The 21,671-nt window shown below is 34.3% G+C and overlaps 1 protein-coding gene across 3 annotated transcripts in view; it reads left to right on the top strand.

The window, feature by feature from the left end:
• Positions 1-13,144: 13,144 nt before the first annotated feature.
• The window catches only part of KLHL4 (kelch like family member 4), a 169,481-nt gene continuing 160,954 nt past the window's right edge, over positions 13,145-21,671 (top strand). Inside the window, exons 1-2 of one of the 3 annotated variants that reach the window (XM_032390067.1) lie at positions 13,145-13,759; positions 15,737-15,881. Coding sequence is in view for 1 of the 3 variants with exons in the window: in XM_032390065.1 (XP_032245956.1) it covers positions 13,722-13,759 (38 nt within the window). In the remaining 2 variants the exon portion in view is untranslated. Of the gene's footprint in view, positions 13,760-15,599; positions 15,882-21,671 lie in introns of those variants that run through there. The other 2 variants (XM_032390065.1, XM_032390066.1) reach the window with 2 other exon arrangements.

Below are 21,671 nucleotides of genomic sequence, written 5' to 3'. Positions count from 1 at the left end.
TCAGAACCACTTAAATGTTAACTGATATAATTTTGACATTAAGAACATGGGCTCTGTCTAGGTTTAAATCCTAGCTCTTCCATTTACTTCTTGTGTAAACTTAGGAGTGATTACCCTCTCTGCACTTTAGTTTCTTCATCTGTGAAAAATAAATAAAAATAGCACCAAACTCATAGGGTATTTTTAATTGGAATGTTTATTACATTCACTCTAAAGTAATTCTTGATATGAATGAATTTAGACTTGCCATTTTATCACGTTTTCCCCCCCATCTGTTTTTTTTTTTTTTTTTTTGTAGTTGTTGTTGTTCTTCTGTTACTCCTCCCTTTTGGGGGATTGATTTGATTTTTTTTCAGAATTTCACTTTAATATATTAAGGAAATTTTAAATTATTTTTATATTTAATTATTGAATTTTTGCATTATTTTTAATGGTTTCTTTAGGCACTATGTTATACATCCCTTAGCTTTTTACCACTGGTTGGTGTTAATATTACCACTTCATGTAAAATTTAAGAACCTTCCAATTATATATGTCAATTTACCAATCAGATCCTTTCTTGTGGTTGTCATATGTCTTATAGCTACATACATTATATATATAAATCCCACAATACAATGTTATATATAAGTTGTTCTATATTATGGTGATATTTTCCCCTAATTTTATAAATTAAACTGTTTGTGTTGTAGATTTATATGCTGTTGTCATAAATAATGCATATCTTCTCTATACCCTTTTCCCAGTTTTCTTCAATGGTACCATCTTGCAAGCCATAGTATAGTATTCAGTTGTCATGAATACAGACAAAAAAAAAAAAAAGAGTTTTCTTAATTACATGGAAACCTTGTGATGCTTTTTTAAAGCTAAATCCACCCCATTCTTGTCTCTAATCCCTAAGAGCCATTAATCCTTTCTCCATTTCTATAATTTTGTCTTTTCAGTAAAGTTATATAAATAAAATCATGCAGCATGTAACCTTTGGGGAATGGCTTTTTTCCCTCACTACAATTTCCTCGAGATTCACCCAAGTTGTTCTGTGTATCAATGAAAAATTATCTTTATTGCTGAGTTCTATTCAATGGTATGGATACACCAGTTTGTATCTTGTTGAAATAGGTCTGGGCTGTTTCCACTTTTTGGCTATTACAAATAAAGCTGCTCTTAATATTTGTGTACAGTTTTTGGTGTGTAAATAAGTTTTATTTTCTCTGGAAAAAAATCCCAATAGTGTAATTTTTAAGTAACATGGTGGTTATTTATTTAGTTTTTAAAGAAACTGTCAAACTTTTGCAGGATGGCTGTACCATCTCACATTCCCACCAGCAATTTGATTTGCTTTCTCCACGTCCTCACAAACACTTGGTGTTGTCACTCTTTCTTACTTTAGCCATTTTGATAGGTGTATCCTCATATCTCATTGTCATTTAAATTTGAATTTTCCCAGTGACTAATAATTCTGAATATCTTTTTCATATATTTTTAACCTATTTATGTTCATTTTGGATAAATGTCTGTTCATAAATGTCTTTTGTCCATTTTTTAATTGCATGTTTTTATATTGTTGAGTTCTTTATATATTATAGGTTCTAATCCTTTGTAGGATGTGGGGATTCAAATATTTTCTCTGTACTTTGTCTTTTCATCCTCTTAAGGAATACTTTCACAGATCAAAATTTATTACTTTGACCAAGTTCCGTTCATCAAATTTTTCTTTTCTAGATCATGCTTTCGGTGTCAAGTCTACAAACTTTGTCTGGCACTAGATTCTGAAGACTTTCTTCCAAGTTTTTTTTTTTTTTTTTCTAAACTTTTATAGTTCCATATTTTATATTTATGTGCATTATTCCTTTTGGGTTATTTTGTGTATACAGTGTGACACTTAGGTCAAAGTTCATTTCTTTTTACTGTAGATGTCCACTTCTCTGGCATTATTTGTTGCAATAATTATCCTTTCCTCATTTAATTGCTTTTAAACTTTGTCAAAAATCAATTGGACATGTTTTGTGTATCTAATTCTGGGTTCTCTACTTTGTTCCACTGGTCTATCTATGTGTGACTTTTTCTGCCAATAAAGCACAATCTAGATTACTGTAGCTATGCAGAAGACTTTACCATTGTGTACTGTAGCTATACAGAAGGTTTTATTATTAGGTATCCAGTAGTATGATTATTTTTCAAGACTGTTTTAGCTATTGCCTTGTCTGCATGTGTTGCTACAACAAAACACCACAGACTAGGTAACTTAAATAATGGGCATTTATTTCTCACAGTTCAGGAGGCTGGAAAGTCCAAGATTAGGTTGCAAGTATGGTCAGGTTCTAGAGACAGCCCTCTGTCTGCAAACAGCTTCTTTCTCACTGCATCTTCACATAGTGGAGAAAGAAAGTGCACTGATGTCTCTTCCTCTTCATAAGGACACTTATTCCATCATGTGATATCCACCCTCATGACTTCATCTAAACCTAATTACTCCCAAAGGTCCAACCTCCTACTACCATGGTATTGGGGTTTACAGCTTTAACATATGAATTTTGTGGGACACAAATATTCAGTCCATAATAGCTATTATAGGGACTGTGACTTTCCTTTTAAATTTTAGAAGAAGCATATCTATGTCTACAAAAGTCTTTACTGGAGTAGATAAGAATTTTGTTAAGAATTTACACACACACACACACACACACACACACACATCAATTTGTCTTGCTTAATGTAGCTATGCACTAAGTATTAACAAACCGAGGGGTGTTGGAGGGAGGTGGGTTGGGGATGGGCTAGATGGGGGATGGGTATTAAGGAAAGCACTTACCAACTTACATTGAAAATTTCCAAATCTTTAGCTTTACTCTTAATCTCTGTATTGAGATTCAGATTCACATTTCAACATACCGACTGAACATATCTATGCCAATATTTCACTGAAATATCAACCTCAACCTACCCCAAACTAAACTCATCACTTTGAAACTTGTACTCACATTACACCTGAGAAGTTGTTCCTACTTACATTTTTATTTCCTATTTCATCCTCAACCTCTCAGTTACCAAAGGCAGACATGCCTTTATATTACCATCCATATGTAATTAATCATCACATGTTGTTGATGCTACTTCATAATTTCTTTCATGACTCTCACCAAATTCCCATTTTTATCACTCTGATTCAGGCCCCTATCATCTCTTATCTTTACTATTGCAGCAGCCTCCTGATTTTCAATTTTCCTATCTTTGTAATCCATCTATCTTCTTAAAATTCAAATTTTAAAAAGGACTATAAATATCTCCCATTACCGGGTGCCTGGGTGGCTCAGATGGTTAAGCGTCTGCCTTCGGCTCAGGTCATGATCCCAGGGTCCTGGGATCGAGTCCCACATCGGGCTTTCCGCTCAGCGGGGAACCTGCTTCTCCCTCTGCCTCTCCTCTCTCTCTGTCTCTTATGAATAAATAAATAAAATCTTTAAAAAAAAAAATATCTCCCATTACCTACAATGTTTTGTTCATAGTAGGAAGTTGATAAATATTTCCTGAATTAAATTATCTGTTCAAACCTAGATATATGTGCTTACTTCTCACAATCCACTGAATGCAAATATCTATAGAGATAGTGAATATACTTATTCTCAAAATTTATACTCAACAATTTCCTAAAGCTATTTATAGTTAACTTTTATATTTAGTTCAACTGTCAAATCTAAACCAGGTCAATATAATCAACATATATACTGAGTAATTTATTGTGAAAGACAGGTTACCGAGATGAAGTGGCATGTATTAATGTAAATGTCTTCTCTGTGTAATGACTATGGGAATGTACATAATACATGTGTATATATGTATTGGTTGAATTAACTTTTTAAAGCCAAAGTATGATGCTAAATAGATAACTGATTTTGTAGGTCTGATTTGTATGTTCATACAAATGAATTATACTTTAGTGGAGATTAAAGTTCTTTACTTTCTTAAATTTCTAACTACCTAAAATCAGTGTGTGTCTTTGTGTGTGCATATGTGTGTGCTTATCAGCATATAAATATGCCTTTGTGACTGCCAAGGTCAGTTTGCTTATCTGTACTTATCACTCTGATGCAGGCCCCTATCATCTCTTATCTATCCTAGAAAAGAAAAAAGAAAAAAAATACCCTATTGACTATTTGACATAGAGTGATCTCTTGAAGTTTTTGTCTATGGGGCATGATTTGATTCATGTTATGTGTATGTCTATTTCTCTGTGTTTTTACAAACATACATACATACCACATGAAGTCTGCATTGCAGGATTTGTATTTATGAATGCTATACTGTTCTGTATCCAGAAACTTGGGTTTTTTTTTTAATGTTTAAATTTCTAAATTATCTTTCAAGTTTCTCCCAGCAACTCTTTTTTTCACTTTCCAAACTGTTTAGAAAATAAATATAAGTAAAATCCATGGGCAATTTAGATTTCAACTTTTCTATAACTGGAATACGAATATAAACTATTGTTGATGATTCAAATTTAGCCTTTGCCTGCCTCAGTTGTATCACATTTCATTATATATGAAGTGTCTGACATTTGAAAACAGGCTTCTAAAATGGCCAAAAATAGCCTCCAATATAATAAACTATGTCAAAAGCAGCATTACACACACACAAACACATACATGCAAAAACAAACAAATGCTGTCCTGCTATTGTATGCTATATTCCTCTTTTCAAGTTTCTATTCTGAAATGAGGAAAAAGGCTTCCATTTAAAATAGTAAAAATTTCAACATATACAGCCTGATACTTTACAAAGCTCACATTTAAAAATTGCATCATAATTTAAACAGTTGGAAAGAATGCAATTTCTAGATATTTGTAAATATTGGCATTTCAAAATAACTCTTTTAAATCAGTCTTTCAAATATATCCAATGGAATCTAAATACTGTGGTGATTTGATACTGCTATCATTCATTTAATAATACATGGAAAATCTTGTCTTTAGCAGCAAAAGTTTTAATTTATTTTCTCCTTGAGCCTATATTTTCATTTCATTTTCCTAAAAAAATTATTTCCTATATAATACATTTTAAAAGTATTCTATAGATCACCTTATTATAATTCCTGAAACAAAAATACATATAGAAATTAAATTGTATTTTAAAAATTTCCTTTGACAATATTTTTTTCATTGAAAGTATTATAATTATTAACACACAAATTAAAGAAAACAACATAGGTGTATTTTATATTTGTGACAGGTATTAAACAAATATTAAAATTTTACTGGGAATGAATCATTAGTAGAAACAGATGGGTACTTTTGTATTCAGTTTCTATACCAACAAATAATATTAATTTTTATTAGAATGAGACAGAGTCAGCATCATTTATTTTTGTTTCTTTGTTTTACAGATATAAACACTGAAAAAAAAAATGTTCACCTAAATAAGTGGATGAATGTAAACAGAAGGAGTTTTGTTACAGCAATGTCATATAATTCTTTGAGCTCCTTTTGTGGGCATAAGAAAACAGACTGGGGCTTTGTTAATATTTTTTAGCCTTCTTCAACATTGTGTAACAATTAGGACAGGATTGATTTAAAGTCTTGTGTTTAGGGTTCAAGCTTTCTAAACCACATATTGTTTTGTTTTTTGTTTTTGTTTGTTTTTATTTTTATTTTTGTTTTTGTTTTGCACCATTTTAGTGCTGTCCAGTGTAGCTTGTGCCAAGTGAACAGATCCACCTCAGGGTCATGATAGGTTGTTGAATGTGCAGCATTTAATATACAGAAGTCTATGTTTCTAGGAAGAAGTTACTGCAGTTGAGGTCGAAGAGGATGCTGCCTGTGTTCTCCTTTAGGATTTTGAAGCACTCCCAGTCTCACATTTAGGTCTTTCAGCCATTTTGAGTCTATTTTCGTGTGTAGGTGTAAGGAAATGGTCCATTTTCATTCTTCTGCATGTGGCTGTCCAATTTTCCCAACACCATTTGTTGAAGAGACTGCCTTTTTTCCATTGGACATTCTTCCCTGTTTTGTTGAAGATTAGTTGACCACATCGCCAAAGGCAAGGGAAGCAAGGGCAAAAATGAACTATTGGGACTTCATCAAGATAAAAAGCTTTTGCATAGCAAAAGAAACAGTCAACAAAACCAAAAGACAACCCACAGAATGGGAGAAGATATTTGCAAATGACATATCAGATAAAGGGCTAGTATCCAAAATCTATAAAGACCTTATCAAACTCAACACCCAAAGAACAAATGATCCAATCAAGAAATGAGCAGAAGACATGAACAGACATTTTTCCAAAGAAGACATCCAAATGGCCAACAGACACATGAAAAAGTGCTCAACGTCACTCAGCATCAGGGAAATCCAAACCAAAACCTCAATGAGATACCAGCTCACACCAGTCAGAATGGCTAAAATCAACAAGTCAGGAAACAACAGATGTTGGCGGGGATGCAGAGAAAGGGGAACCCTCCTACACTGTTGGTGGGAATGCAAGCTGGTGCAACCACTCTGGAAAACAGTATGGAGGTTCCTCAAAAAGTTGAAAATAGAGCTACCATATGACCCAGCAATTGCACTACTGGGTATTTACCCCAAAGATACAAACGTAGGGATCCGAAGGGGTACATGCACCCCAATTTTTATAGCAACAATGTCCACAATAGCCAAACTGTGGAAAGAGCCAAGATGTCCATCGACAGACAAATGGATAAAGAAGATGTGGTATATATGTACAATGGAGTATTATGCAGCCATCAAAAGGAATGAAATCTTGCCATTTGCAATGACGTGGATGGAACTGGAGGGTATTATGCTGAGCAAAATATGTCAATCAGAGAAAGACATGTATCATATGACCTCACTGATATGAGGAATTCTTAATCTCAGGAAACAAACTGAGGATTGCTGGAGTGGTGGGGGGTTGGAGGGATGGGGTGGCTGGGTGATAGACATTGGGGGAGGGTATGTGCTATGGTGAGCGTTGTGAATTGTGCAAGAATGTTGAATCACAGATCTGTACCTCTGAAACAAATAATACATTATATGTTAAAAAAAAAAAAGAAGAAGATAGCAGGAGGGGAAGAATGAAGGGGGGGAAATTGGAGGAAACTGGAGGGGGAGATGAACCATGAGAGACTATGGACTCTGAAAAACAAGCTGAGGGTTCTAGAGGGGAGGGGGTGGGGGGATGGGTTAGCCTGGTGATGGGTTTAAGGAGGGCACGTTCTGCATGGAGCACTGGGTGTTATACGCAAACAATGAATCATGGAACACTACATCAAAAACTAATGATGTAATATATGGTGATTAACATAACATAATAAAAAAAAGAAAAAATATACAGAAGTCTATGACTATATTGTATTTTTAATTAGGCTCCATCCCCAGTGTGGAGCCCAATGCAGGGCTTGAACTCACAACCCTGAGATCAAGACCTGGATGCTCAACCAACTGAGCCATCCCAGTTCCCCTTGACTATATTATTTTTCTTTAAGTTGCAGAATCAGATAATTATGTGAAACAAATAAAACAATGTATTCCTAAGCATTTGAAAAACGCTAACTTCTGAAGCATCCTAACAGCTGAATGATTCAATTTGCTGACCAGAATTTTTTTCAGGAAACATTAAGAGGGTGAATGGCTGTTAAGCTGACAGATTTCAACTGGTTTGCTGGCTTTTTCCCCCACCTGTATAATAATTCATTATTTAGAAGAGTATTTCAACCCATAACCAATTTGCAGTTTCATTTTAAAATTCTAGCACTTATAGAGATAGTAATTAATATTATAATAAATTAATTCACAATTTCTCATTCAATAATTCTACATAAATATTTATTAGGTGCAAAGTAGATAATAAGGCAATGAGAAGGCAATGATGAGTAAAATATGGTTCTCCTCACAGTCATCTTCTTTCTGTTTGAATATGTTTACATCTCACTTTTATAATTAGAAATTTAAAAGTAACCCTCATGCTTCATAAAATATTATTCTCTTCATTTGTTTTCTGGAAGATCTATATACTTTCTTAGTCATTCTACAGTTCTATGTCCAAGATCTAGGAAAATGGTCATACTCTGCATACTTTACAAAAGCACATTCTCAGTAGAATCGTACAGAATATTGTGTTATCAATGTCTAGACTTTCATAGGTATTAGTTACTATTCAACTTATTGTAAAAAGTACACACATAGACAATCATATCTGAAACATAACGAGCTCAGAAAATATATTAGCAAAATAAGGTGGTAGACTCCTGGTATCCAAGAAGATACTATTTAGATGGACTATTTAGATCGATAAATTAGAACTACTTTTTGTACTACCATAAGTTATTTGCACCTCTATTATAACATTTTATTCATTTGGCCTGCTATTTACAGTGTGCTTACTCTATGTCTGTTTTAAGCACAGTGGAGAATACAGTGGTGTAAAACATAGATAATTTTTTCAGGTTTTTATTATTTCAAGATTTTACTTAAATACCAGTTAGCTTACATTCAGTGCAATAGTAGTTTCTGGAGTAGAATTTAGTAATTCATCACTAAAAAACACCCAGTTCTCATAAAAACAACTGCCCCACTTAATAACCATCACATATTTAACCCATCACCCCACCCAAATCCCCTCTCTGATAGCCATCAGTTTGTTCTCTAAGTTAAGAGACTGTTTTTTGGCTTGCCTCTCTTTTTCCCCTATGCTTATAGGTTTTGTTTCTTAAATTCTACATATGAGTGAAATCGTATGGTATTTGTCTTTCTGTGACTGACTTATTTTGCTTAGGATAAGACTCTCTAGCTCCATCCACGTCTTTGTGAATTTCATTCATTTTTATGCTGAGTGATATTCTATTGTGTATATATATACCACATCTTCTTTTTTTTTATTATGTTATGTTAATCACCATACATTACATCATTAGTTTTTGATGTAGTGTTCCATGATTCATTGTTTGCGTATAACACCCATTGCTCCATTCAGTTAGTGCCCTCTTTAATACCCATCACCAGGCTAACCCATCCCCCCAACCCCTCCCCTCTAGAACCCTCAGTTTGTTTTTCAGAGTCCATAGTCTCTCATGATTCATCTCCCCCACCTATTAACCCCCCTTCATTTCTCCCTTCCTACTATCTTTTTTTTTTTTTTAACATATAATATATTATTTGTTTCAGAGGTACAGGTCTGTGATTCAACAGTCTTACACAATTCACAGTGCTCACCATAGCACATACACTCCCCCAATGTCTATCACCCAGCCACCCCATCCCTCCAACCCCCACCACTCCAGCAACCCTCAGTTTGTTTCCTGAGATTAAGAATTCCTCATATCAGTGAGATCATATGATACATGTCTTTCTCTGATTGACTTATTTCGCTCAGCATAATACCCTCCAGTTCCATCCACGTCATTGCAAATGGCAAGATTTCATTCCTTTTGATGGCTGCATAATATTCCATTGTATATATATACCACTTCTTCTTTATCCATTCATTTCTCAATGGACATCTTGGCTCTTTCCATAGCATGGCTATTGTGGACATTGCTGCTATAAACATCAGGGTGCACATACCCCCTCAGATCCCTACATTTGTATCTTTGGGGTAAATACCCAGTAGTGCAATTGCTGGGTCATAGGGCAGCTCTACTTTCAACTTTTTGAGGAACCTCCATACTGTTTTCCAGTGTGGCTGCACCAGCTTGCATTCCCACCAACAGTGTAGGAGGGTTCCCCTCTTTTCCCTCTTTGGTTAGGTTTATTCTTAGGTATCTTATTATTTTTGGTGCAATTGTAAATAGGATTACTTCTTTTATTTCTCTTTCTGCTGCTTCATTATTGGTGTATAGAACTGCAACAGATTTCTGTATATTGATTTTATATCCTGTGACTTTACTGAATTTGTGTATCAGTTCTAGCAATTTTTTTGGTGGAGTCTTTTGGGTTTTCTTTATAGATTATCATGCCTTCTGCAAATAGTGAAAGTTTGAATTCTTCCTTACCAATTTAGAAGCATTGTACTTCTTTCTGAAGTCTGCTTGCTGAGACTAGGACTTCCAGTACTATGTTAAATAACAGTGGTGATAGTGGACATCCTTGTTTGTTCTTGACCATAAAGGAAAAGTTCTCAGTTTTTTTTTCTCATTGAGGATGATATTAGCTGTGGGTTTTTCATATATGGCCTTAATTATGTTGAGCTATATTCCTTCTGTCTCTACTTTGTTGAGGGTTTTTATCACTAATGTACTTTATACTTTGTGAAAAGCTTTTTATTTAACTGTTGAAAGGATAATTTGGTCCTTATGCTTTCTTTTATCAATGTGGTACATCACATTGATTTATAAATATTGAACCACACTGGCAGCTCAGGAATAAATCCCACTTGATCGTGGTGAATGATTCTTTAAATGTACTGTTGAATTTGATTTGCTAGTATTTTGTTGAGAATCTTTGAATCCATGTTCATCAAGGATATTGGCCTATTTTTTTTTTTTTTTTTTAGTGGAGTTTATCTGTCTTACCTTTGTCAAGGTAATTCTTGCTTCATGGAATAAGTTTGGAAAATTTCCTGCCATTTCTCTTTTTGGGAATAATTTGAGAAGAATAGGTATTAATTCTTTAAATGTGTTTTAGAATTCTCCTGGGAAGCCATCTGGCCCTGGACTTTTGTTCATTGGGAGATTTTTGAAAAGTTCTTTGCTGGTTATCAATATGTTCAAGTTTTCTATTTCTTCTTGTTTCAGTTTTGGTTCCATTTATATGTTTCTAGGAATTTAACTATTTCTTCTAAGTTATCTGGTTTGTTAGCATGTAATTGTTCACAATGTTCTCTTATAATTGTTGGTATTTTTGTGGTGCTGGTTGTGATCTCTCCTCTCTCATTTGTTATTTTATTTATTTGAGTCCTTTCTATTTTTGATAAATCTGGCTAGGGATTTATCAATTTTATTAATTTTTTCAAACCATTTTCCTGGTCTGATTAATCTGTTCTATTTTTTTTTTTAATTTTAGTTTCTATATCATTTATTTCTGCTCTAATCTTTATTATTTCTTTCCATCTGCTGGCTTTAGGCTTCATTTGTTGTTCTTTTTTATAACTCTTTTCATTGTAAAGTTAGGTTGTTGGAGATTTTTCTTGAAGTGGGCATATATAGCTATATATTTCCTTCTTAGGACCACTTTGGCTGCATCCCAAAGGTTTTGGACTGTCATGTTTTCATTTTCATTTGTTTCCATGTATGTTTTTAAATTTCTTCTTTGATTTTCTGATTGACATATTCATTGTTTAGTAGTATGTTGTTTAACCTCCATGTATTTGTGGTCTTTCCATTTTTTTTTTTTCTTCTTCTTGTGGTTGACTTCAAGTTTTATAGCACTGTGATCCAAAAAGATGCATGGTATGAAGGCAGTTTTTTGTACTTGTTGAGGCCTGTTTTGTAACCTAGTACATGATCTATTCTGGAGAATGTCCCATGTGCACTTGAAAAGAATGTGTATTCTGCTGCTTTAAGATGAAATGTTCTGAATACATCTCTTAAGCCCATCTGGTCCATTGTGTCATTCAAAGCCATTGTTTCCTTGTTGATTTTCTGCTTAGATTTTCTGCTTAGATGATCAGTCCTTTGATGTAAGTGGGGTGTTAAATTCCCCTACTCCTATTGTAGTATTATCAATGAGATCCTTTATGTTACTTAGTATTGCTTTATATATTTGATCAACCTTCAACTGATTGGATAAAGGAGGACAATTTACTTTACTCAGTCTATTGATTAAAATGTTAAACTCATCCAGAAACAGCCAAAATAATGTTTTACCAGGTATCTGGATAACCCATACATAGTCCAGCCAAATTGACACAAATTTACCATTATACCTACAAAAACAAGAGAGGAAAGGGAAAGTTATAGTTAGATTTATAGAAAACTGTATGTAAAATAACTACCAAAACTTTGAAAAAGATATTCACACTGTTTCCAAGCATTTAAAATTCATTGCAAGTAGAAATTTAAAAATCTCTTCAGCCTCTCCACACTATGTATGAAGAGACTATGATGCAAAGGAGTAAAGTTACTTATTAAAGATTATACAGCTTATTAACCATAAAGTCAGAACTAAAACCAAAACCTTACAATTTCTATATTCTTTCTAAGAATACACTGGCATAATCTACCCCCTTATCACTTGTATACATTACATGGAAGCTAGATAAAATTCAAACTGAACTTCAAAATGGCATTGGTGAAAGCATTTCTGATATATGACTGTTATAGAAACACCTCTGTACAATTGGTGATTCTGAGTTAGATGTCAAAGTACTTTGTGCATAGCTATTACTGAGTTATGTGGCAATATGGAGTTGATTCAAAACAGGCCCTTTTTCATCCTCTCACAAGGACTTCTGAACAAAGAAAATAGACCTTTAACATTCCCTGTGAAAGTAAAGAGCATAATAAGGAGGTGTTTATACAGGCATGGAGCCAGAACAGACTATTTGTTTTCAAGCTATTGTCACTGAGAGAAGGCATCTCTTCTTAACCTAACCAGCTTAGAAAAAACACTGCTCTCTTCTTTCAGGTGTAGACTTAAAATACTATGAATACATCCTCTAGTGGTGTGTGTGTGTGTGTGTGTGTGTGTGTGTGTGTTTAGTCATGGGTAACCAACACTTTCTTATGTTTCTGAAACTGTTCAGGTTTTAAAGCAAATATTAATATAAGACCATTCACATTTTTAGATATTTTGTAGAAATAACTACCAACCTGCATGAGAGGACTGATAAGATGTTGTCCCTTGATGAACCCCATCAAAATTTCCATAAGAACCTGAAAAAGATCATCATGAATTTCCTGGTATAAATTATTCTGGGACAAAGTGGCACATTCTCAGAAGTGGGCTAATCTGGGAGGGGGTGGGGTGAGTAGAGGGAACATAGAAGGAAGTGAGTTTAAATACTGCTTTTTCTCACTTGCTTGGGTTCAAGCTACAGATATTGTACTTAGGTTAAAGAACAAGCTGGGTTAGATATTTGCAAGTCCAGGTGGGAGGGCTGTGAGCCTGCAAATCTAGCAGTGGCAATGTGCTGTGGTAGCTGTTTTCCTGTGCTAAGCTGATTTACTTTAAGGTCTGATCTCATCATCCTGTCAGTGTGAGTTCCCACCTACACTGTTAGCTGCAGTTTTCTGTTTCAGCTAGAAAGCTAGAGTGCACCACAGGCAGTGGGGGAAGGGAGGGAAGCAAGAAAGACTGCTCTCAGCACTTGTGCTTTTGTTAGCTCTACAGAAGAGGCAGAGAAACAGGAGATAACAAAGGCTCCATTTCCTTTCTGTGAGAGAAGGCTTTTGTCTTTCCTCCTGCAACAATGTCAGTGTCTGGCAAGGAAGAGTTTCATGTGAAACAGATCCTAAGGCTACATTGGAGGTGGTTTAGTCATCCCTCTCAAGGGTCGCCCAACACTGGAAACTGCCTTCAGCAGGAAGGATATGAGCATAGAGGGACCCCGGTTCAGGGCAGGTTGAACAACCATGCTCAGGACAGAAACAGACTGAAAAAAAGAACAATCCTTTCCACCCCAACATACTAACACCAGTGCCAGGACTGGCCCCTGACCATCAAAGAGCCTTTCAGAATTGGCACTCACAAAACTTGATAGAACATCTTTGAGCAAATGAAGATACTCCTAAAGCAGTTTCAGAAGAGAATTTGTTTAAAGAAGCCTGTGAGAAACACTTACAAGATTTGGAGATGATTGCTGATGATAACACAGAAGATTCTACAGTGAGGTAGGAGTTTTCAGTCGCATAACTGAAAACCATAGACTAGGTTAACTTATTCTCTACAACTCTCATTTACTGTTTAAATAAAAGTGCTGTAATTATCTGAATTTGTATGCAGCCAATCAGGGTTTATAAGAAACCCCCTCCTCTAAGTCTATAAAGAAAAACAGTAATTTTACATATGTTTTGATAATGAATGGGAAATATGTTTTAGGGTTGTGAGTTTACTTTTCTGATTCCATTCCAAGTCTGTTAAGATTTCTGTTTTAGTGATAAGAGATGTTTATTATAATTACTAACTTTTTGTAAATATCCTCTGTGGCTTAGATGTTCATATACTTGTAATTCTCTGTGCCAGTGTAATAAATCACATAAATAGAAACTCTGACTTTTGTTGAGTTAGGCCAATTCTGACAAAATAAAAGCTCTAACTGCTCAGCACATTCTTATCTGTTCCTTAGTACATAGTTGCTGTATTTACACTCAATAAATACATTATCTTTATGTGAGAGTACAGAACAGCTTCCTTCCACATTTGAGATTTGTTTCAAATTATATTTGTTTCATGGATAGTTTGCAATCATGAAGATATTTTGCATAAAGCAAGTAATGAAATGTGCTTATAGCAGCAATGTCTGAACGTAGGAAATGGAACATGTCAGCTATTTCAGGACATTAAAACGAAATAAGAAGTGATAGTAAAGTATAGCTTTAGTATAGCTCATAAAATATTTGACTTAGTCTTATTTTTGTGTCCACTAGTACTGTTTGAGTGAAAGAAAATTATGTTCTGTACTCTAATCTTGTCCAATATAACAACCTAGTAGATTTTTACTTTTTTTCTTTTTCATTATTAGATTTCATTTCCCCCATATATGTAGACACAACCGATGATCTTGTTAATGTAATTAAGGTGTAAAAGAGCCATAAGAAAACAAGTATTTTTGATATATTTTAAATTATATAACAGTTCAACATGAAGCTATGCTTATTTATTTGGAAATAATCTTTCTTTATTTGGTGTACTGTGTCTCTACATAAGTACAGAGGAGAAGGACTGGTAAATTTGTTTCTAGATATAAGGTTTCTTTTTTTTCCCAATGTATCTGCCTGACACTTCCTTGCTTCCATAAATTCAAAACAAAATATCAGTAGAAAAAGCAACATAACATCATGACAAATGGCAATCAACTGTGCCAAATGATGCCTTTGTAGGAACTCAGTTTTCCTGTTGCTATGTAAACATGCAAAAGACTTTGTGAAATGACTTTAAGTATAATATTGGATTGTATGTGATACAGATATTTTAAGAAATAGTGTATATATTAATTTTCCTAAATATTTTGTGATTACCCAAGAATATGCTATATAACTGCTGGGATAGCAGGTTGTATTTAATAGAACTAATTTTACTTTCAAAATGATATGCAATCCATGCTTTTAGATTCAGCACATTTTCAAATGAACTCTCTTCACCGTGAATAACAATTTCAAAAACTGCTGAATTTAGAGATTAATATTAATGCATTTGACTCTGTTGTAGAGAAATTTAAATTATCCATTGTGACCTCCTGATAAAATTTTTTGAAGATTCCTGAATTTATTTGCCAGCATGAGAATATATTCACAATAAATTAGTTGCTAAAAAATGTTGGATAAAATGTCAAATATAAAGTGTCACCAAGTAATATTTTTAAAATATATATATTTCTCTTTTATTTTATTCCTGATAGTTTTCATGTTTTAAAGAAATGTTCTGTTAAATATTCTATGGTTACAGTAGAAAGTTAATATTTTCTTAAATTAAATAGAGGAAGTAGATTTATAGGTGTGCCAAGATATTTTAAGCAAAAGAGAAGTAAATTAATTAAAATATGATGGTTTATTAATATATCATTAGCCATTCTGGATTATGTCTTGATTAAGAAGAGTTTGAGAGGGAACTTTCTATGTCTTGCTTCTCTAATGCCTCTCTTCAACAAGATTGGGGAGCAAGAGGAAAGAATCCTGAGAAGTTGACAACAGCCTGGCATTCCCTCTTGTGGTAAACGAACAAACTAAATAACAAGGCAGTCAGTGTGGAGAATTATCAGACTACTACAAGATGGACTTTGACACTCTTGGCAAAGTAAGGGTATCTAAGTCATCCTGCTTTCTACAAATATTGCAGAAAATTAATAGAGAATGGACTAAATTATTAGCATGCAACATAACTGAATAACCTACAATTATTCTTAACACAAATAATAAATCCAAAGTATTAAAGTTGTACATAAGAGATGAATTACTAAATTCTACACTTGAAACTAATATTACATTGTATGTTAACTAACTGGATTTTAAATAAAAATTTGGAGAGAGAAATAAATAAATAGTTATATTAATATATTGGTTTGAATATTTAAAAAAACCAAATACATTTCTATGTAATTGAATTGTAAGTATGTACTTCATTTAGGAACAGCACCATATCATGATCCCACACTGTAACTATGTGCATACCAGTATGCCAGTCATTATCATTTTTTGTCTTAGTTATCTACTAACTCTACATCTTTGCTTCATCACAACTACCTTGTTCAGTGTCCTTTCTTTTCTTTATTTCAACCTCAGCATTCCAAAAACCAGAACAAATATTTTAACAGTGTGTTATGATCATGCTTCTCATATGACATATATTGATTTTTGTTTATTCATTTGTTTTTAGATTCCACCTATGAATGAAATCACATGGTATTTGTCATTCTCAATCTGATGTCATTCACTTAGCAAAATTTTTTACACTGCATCATTCCATAGAAATTATTATTTCACAGGAAATAAGGAACAAACAACAATTTGTAGTTTATAGAAAGTTTCAGGTTAAATCCTTCTGCTTATGGTTTAAAATGTACTGTATAAAATTATAGAAATTGTTTAATTGCTTTACCAAATTTAGAGTATTTTAACAAATAATTTAATATTAATGCAATGATTCCAAGCCATTTTAGATATGGGACATCTATTGGTTGATTTTAAATCTTTGCTAGTTACAGCCTCATTCCTTATAATGAGGTACCATGGTCCTCATGTTTCATTTCTAATGGTGTAGTATTGCATATATATTTAACTTAAAATTAATTAAAATATGTTTAACATTTGAAAAATTTGGGACTCCTTTCCATCTAGGGATCTAGCAATATGTTAGGTCCATGTTCCTTTAAATATTATGATTAAGCATCTCTATAATTGTTATTTCTTTTTTTACTTTCAATTAGCCAACATATAATAAAAATTTAAAAGATAAACTATAAACTAAAGTACTAAATGACTGATAACAATTGTTATTTCTGGTATTTGAAAGGCAAGTATTTCCCTTCTGCATTTGGAAATAGAAATAAAAGACAAAATGTGTGGTACTATTTAATATGTGACTTCAAGAACATCATATTAATATCAACCTGTTACACATTGCCTAAATGTTCAGTCACTTAGTACTTTATAGTTTATTTTTTAAATTTGTATGTCTTCTTTATCACTTTTGTAAGTGATCTTCTTAATAGTAATCTCATTGATGTCTTTCCTATGACTTTGTAAGTAAAAATTACTTGCAGTGTTATAGGCATATCAGTATAAAACTTTTATATTTGAAGATGAAAAACTGAAATCAAGGTGGAGAAGTGAGGAACAGTAGGTCCCTAATTAAAAAGAAAACCTCAGGTAGAAATGTAATATTCTACAAGATGAACCTGGAACATTTTGTTGCCATAAAGTAAGAAAGTTCTCAAAAAATAATGATGGGGGCTATGTCATGTCAAAGGGACACAGGAGCCAACTAAAAAAGCTCTCATTGACCAAAGCCAGAACAATTTTACCAACAAAATAAAATACTGTTTGATTATAAACCAAAGTAAAAAATAAATATTCATAAGTCCATATTGATATGAATAAGTGATTGAATAAATAGAGCAAAGACAAATGTATTATGCAGAAAAATTCCATATGATTTATGTACATAATCTGCCCTCAAGGAGGTGGAGGTGACTACTGTTCTTTAAGTGTGGGCTGCACATAAACTTCTTTCTGAAAAGTGATACAATATAGAACTGTTGGTGTGGTGGGGGGAGTAAATTTACAGTAGAGAAACCTAACAAATACTACCTCAGCCAGGTAATTAAATTTAACATCAGAAGTGCTCAGTCATTTTGATAGTATGTACACTTGGTATGATGTGATGATTCTGGTACTTTAGTTCTGTCCTTTTCTCCCACAAAACCTATAACTTCCCCAATCTAATAATGAGAAAAACCATCAGACAAATCCAAATAGAAGAACATTTAAAAAGTACCTGGTCTGTAATCTTCAAACTATTAATATCATAACAAAAGGGGCCCCTGGGTGGCTCAGTCAGTTGAGTGGCCCACTGTTGGTTTCAGCTCATGTCAGGATCTCAGGGTCCTGGGACCAAGCTTCACATCAGACTCCATGCCCAGCAGGGAGTCTGCTCCAGGATTCTTTCTCTCCCTCTGCCCCTCCTCTCACTTGCTCTCTCTCTGTAAAATAAATAAATGAATCTAAAAAGAAAAGGAAAGTCTGAGAAACTGTCACAAGCAAGAAAATCCTAAGAAGACATGATGATGTGGAGCAGAAAAAAGACCTTAGGTAAAAACTGAGGAAATCTGAATAAAGAATGGATTTTAGTTAATAATAATGTGACAGTATTGGTTAGTTAATTGTAACAAATGTGTCATACTAATATAAGATATTAATAATAATGGAAACCGGGTGTGGGGTTTATGGAGACTTTCTATACAATTATTAGATTATCACAATTTTTCTGTAAAAAAGCACAATATTTTAGCAAGTGCTATCCTAGTATGTAGATTCCATGAATCAATAGTAGAAGACCACCCAGGTTTAAAAACTTGTTTATTTGTTTTCTTTAGTTTTGTTCTTTGGCAACTGATTAAAAGGATATTAAATCAAAAGCAGTGAGCTGATACCTCCTCCATGCAAAAATCCTATACGTTGGCCACAAGATAATATCCTAAAGGCAATCCTAAGGAAGGAAGCTAAAGTTATGAGAACATCTGAAAGCTATATGCCATTTCTAGTCCTATCTTGATGATATGGATTGTGGTTATCATTTGGTGTGGATCAATCTTTAATGGCATAGAAACTAAGAAGGTCATATTTGGGTATAATAATAAGCTAATAGAAATCATTTTTTTATTTAATCATTGAGTACACCATGGATACTAACAAAATGGTATATATTTACTGGTGCTTCAAATGAAACATAACCTTTTCCCCCCATTTCTTTACATTACTGTCTATGGCTTATCTCTCAGGAAGAAAACAACATCACATACAAAAACAAGCATATATATATATATATATATATATATATATATATATATATATATCCCTCCATTCTAAAATGGAAAATATAGCAATTGAGAATATTCTTTTATTTATCTTTTTATTTTTTAAGTAGGCTCCATGTCCAGCATGGAGCCCAATGCTGGGCTTGAACTCGTGACCCTGAGATCAAGACCTGAGCCAAGAGCAAGTGTCAGATGTCCAACTGACTGAGGCACCCAGGCATCCCAGGCATTGAGTATATTCTGTTCATGGTAATTCCGTTCCATTCATATTATAATTTTACTTAAGAGAATGGAAAATGTGTTGCCCTGGTGGTCAAGAAATAAGATATTTGTAAATACACTTAAAAAGAACTATCTAAGAAAAGGTAACTAAAAGTGAGAAAATTGTAATCAGGTAGTTTTCAGTTAACTGATATTTTAGGATGAAACATACTACTGAAATTTAAAACAAAAAGCATTAAATAAGTTTTTACTCTGAAACACAGTAAAATAACACAGTATTTCCCAAATCAATGTATAGATACAATATTTACATATTGCTAGACTTTGCAGTGGAAAAGAGCAATACCAGTGGTCATGTTCTTTAAAACTATCAGAAGTGGGGGAGATAGGGGAAGATGGCAGAGTAGGAGGACCCTACATTTATCTTATCCCATGTATACAATTAGATAACACTCACATCAATGTTAATAACCCAGAAAATGACCCAAAAATGGGCAGACTGAACTCCACAACCAAAGGTAGTGAAGAGGTCACATCAAAGAAAGTAGGAAAGGTGGAGATGTGATTTGAGACCTAAATGGACTGTGGCCCTCTATGGACCCGAAGGAGCCAGGAGCATGATGAAGAGCAAGAAACATGATCACACCAGAGACACATCACAAGGAAGACAAACCCCCATAACATCTGGTTTTGAAAGTGAGAGGGTCTGAATTGCATGAGTTCTTACAACCAGTGGGACTTAAAGCCTGGAATTCTAAAAACCAGAGGGCTTGGCTCTGGGAGAGCTCTGAGAACCTTAGGAAGCTGAGTCCCTGCCCATAAAGAGGCAGCATGTCAAACAGCCTGAACAGATATAGCATAGATATAGCATAGAACCAACATAGTTATAACATAGATATAGCATAGAACCAGCAGTTAGATAAATGCCTGGGGAGAGTGATTTACTCATTACAGAACATTTCCAAGAGAGATAAGGATATCAGGGAGACTCCTTCAGGAACAAAGTAGCTTGCAGGGACCAATTCCCCCCCATCCATCAGGGTAAACAACAACTTCCAGGAATGAGCACTGTGCCCACATTCACTACCTAACATGCTCACACCAAGCCCTGACGCCCCCACCCTTCAGCTGATCCACCCTTTCCAGTCACCCTTGCTTCAGTCCCAGGACCATGGGTCACCTCCCCCACAGAAGACCAGTACAGACCTTACCAGCACCCTCTCTTGACCCATGCCTTTTGTGGGGTTTCAGTCCTGATGGCTACAGTGGCCACAGCAATGGTTGTGACAGCAGCAGTGGACACTACAGAAGCCTGAGATGCACCTTGCAAAAATGTGTGCCCCAACCACACATACTGTGCAGATTCACTTAGGCCAACCCATCTTGGAAGTGGGGGTTCCAGGTTGCATTTAGCAAGCAGACTAGCCTATACATTGTTAAATGCACCCCACACCTACTAGGGACCAAGCACTGCCTACAACAGGTGAAGAGTTACTGCAGACAACCACCCTGAAGGGAAAAACAACCAGAACCCAAAAGGGCACACGCAATACACACAGGAATTACTCCCCGAAGTGCCAGGTCCTAGGGAATAGAGGACAATGCACTGCAGGGGGCTATAACACCTCTTCTTCATAAGACCATTACCTTCAAGATCAGAACACATAGCTGGCATTTCCTACCACACAGAAACAGACACAGAGAGTTAGACAAAATGAGGAGACAGAGAAATATTTCACAAATGAAATAATAAGACAAATATTTCACAAATGAAATAATAGGACAAAGAGACCTAAGCCAAATAGATATAAGTAATATGCTTGATAGAAAATTTAAAGCAATGATAATAAAGATAATCACTAGACTTGAGAAAAGAATAGAGGACATCAGCAAGACCCTTAACAAAAAAACAAAAAAGAACCAATCAGAGATAAAGAACACAATAAATGAAATTTATTTATTTATTTAATTATGTTATGTTAATCACCATATATTACATCATTAGTTTTTGATGTAGTGTTCCATGATTCATTGTTTGCGTATAACACCAGTGTTCCATTCAGTATGTGCCCTCTTTAATACCCATCACCAGGCTAAGCCATCCCCCCACTCCCTCCCCTCTAGAACCCTCAGTTTGTTTCTCAGAGTCCATAGTCTCTCATGGTTCATCTCCCCCTCCAATTTCCACCCCTTCATTTTTCCCTTCCTGCTATTTTCTTCTTCTTCTTCTTCTTTTTTTTTTTTTTTTAACATATAATGTATTATTTATTTCAGAGGTACAGGTCTGTGATTCAACAGACTTATACAATTCACAGCACCCACCATAGCAC

This window comes from Phoca vitulina, unplaced genomic scaffold, assembly GCF_004348235.1.
Source record: "Phoca vitulina isolate PV1807 unplaced genomic scaffold, GSC_HSeal_1.0 scaffold57, whole genome shotgun sequence".
Classification (NCBI taxonomy): Eukaryota; Metazoa; Chordata; class Mammalia; order Carnivora; family Phocidae; genus Phoca; species Phoca vitulina.
Note: the sequence above shows the minus strand (reverse complement) of the source record. Positions and strands in the feature narration are given on the sequence as shown.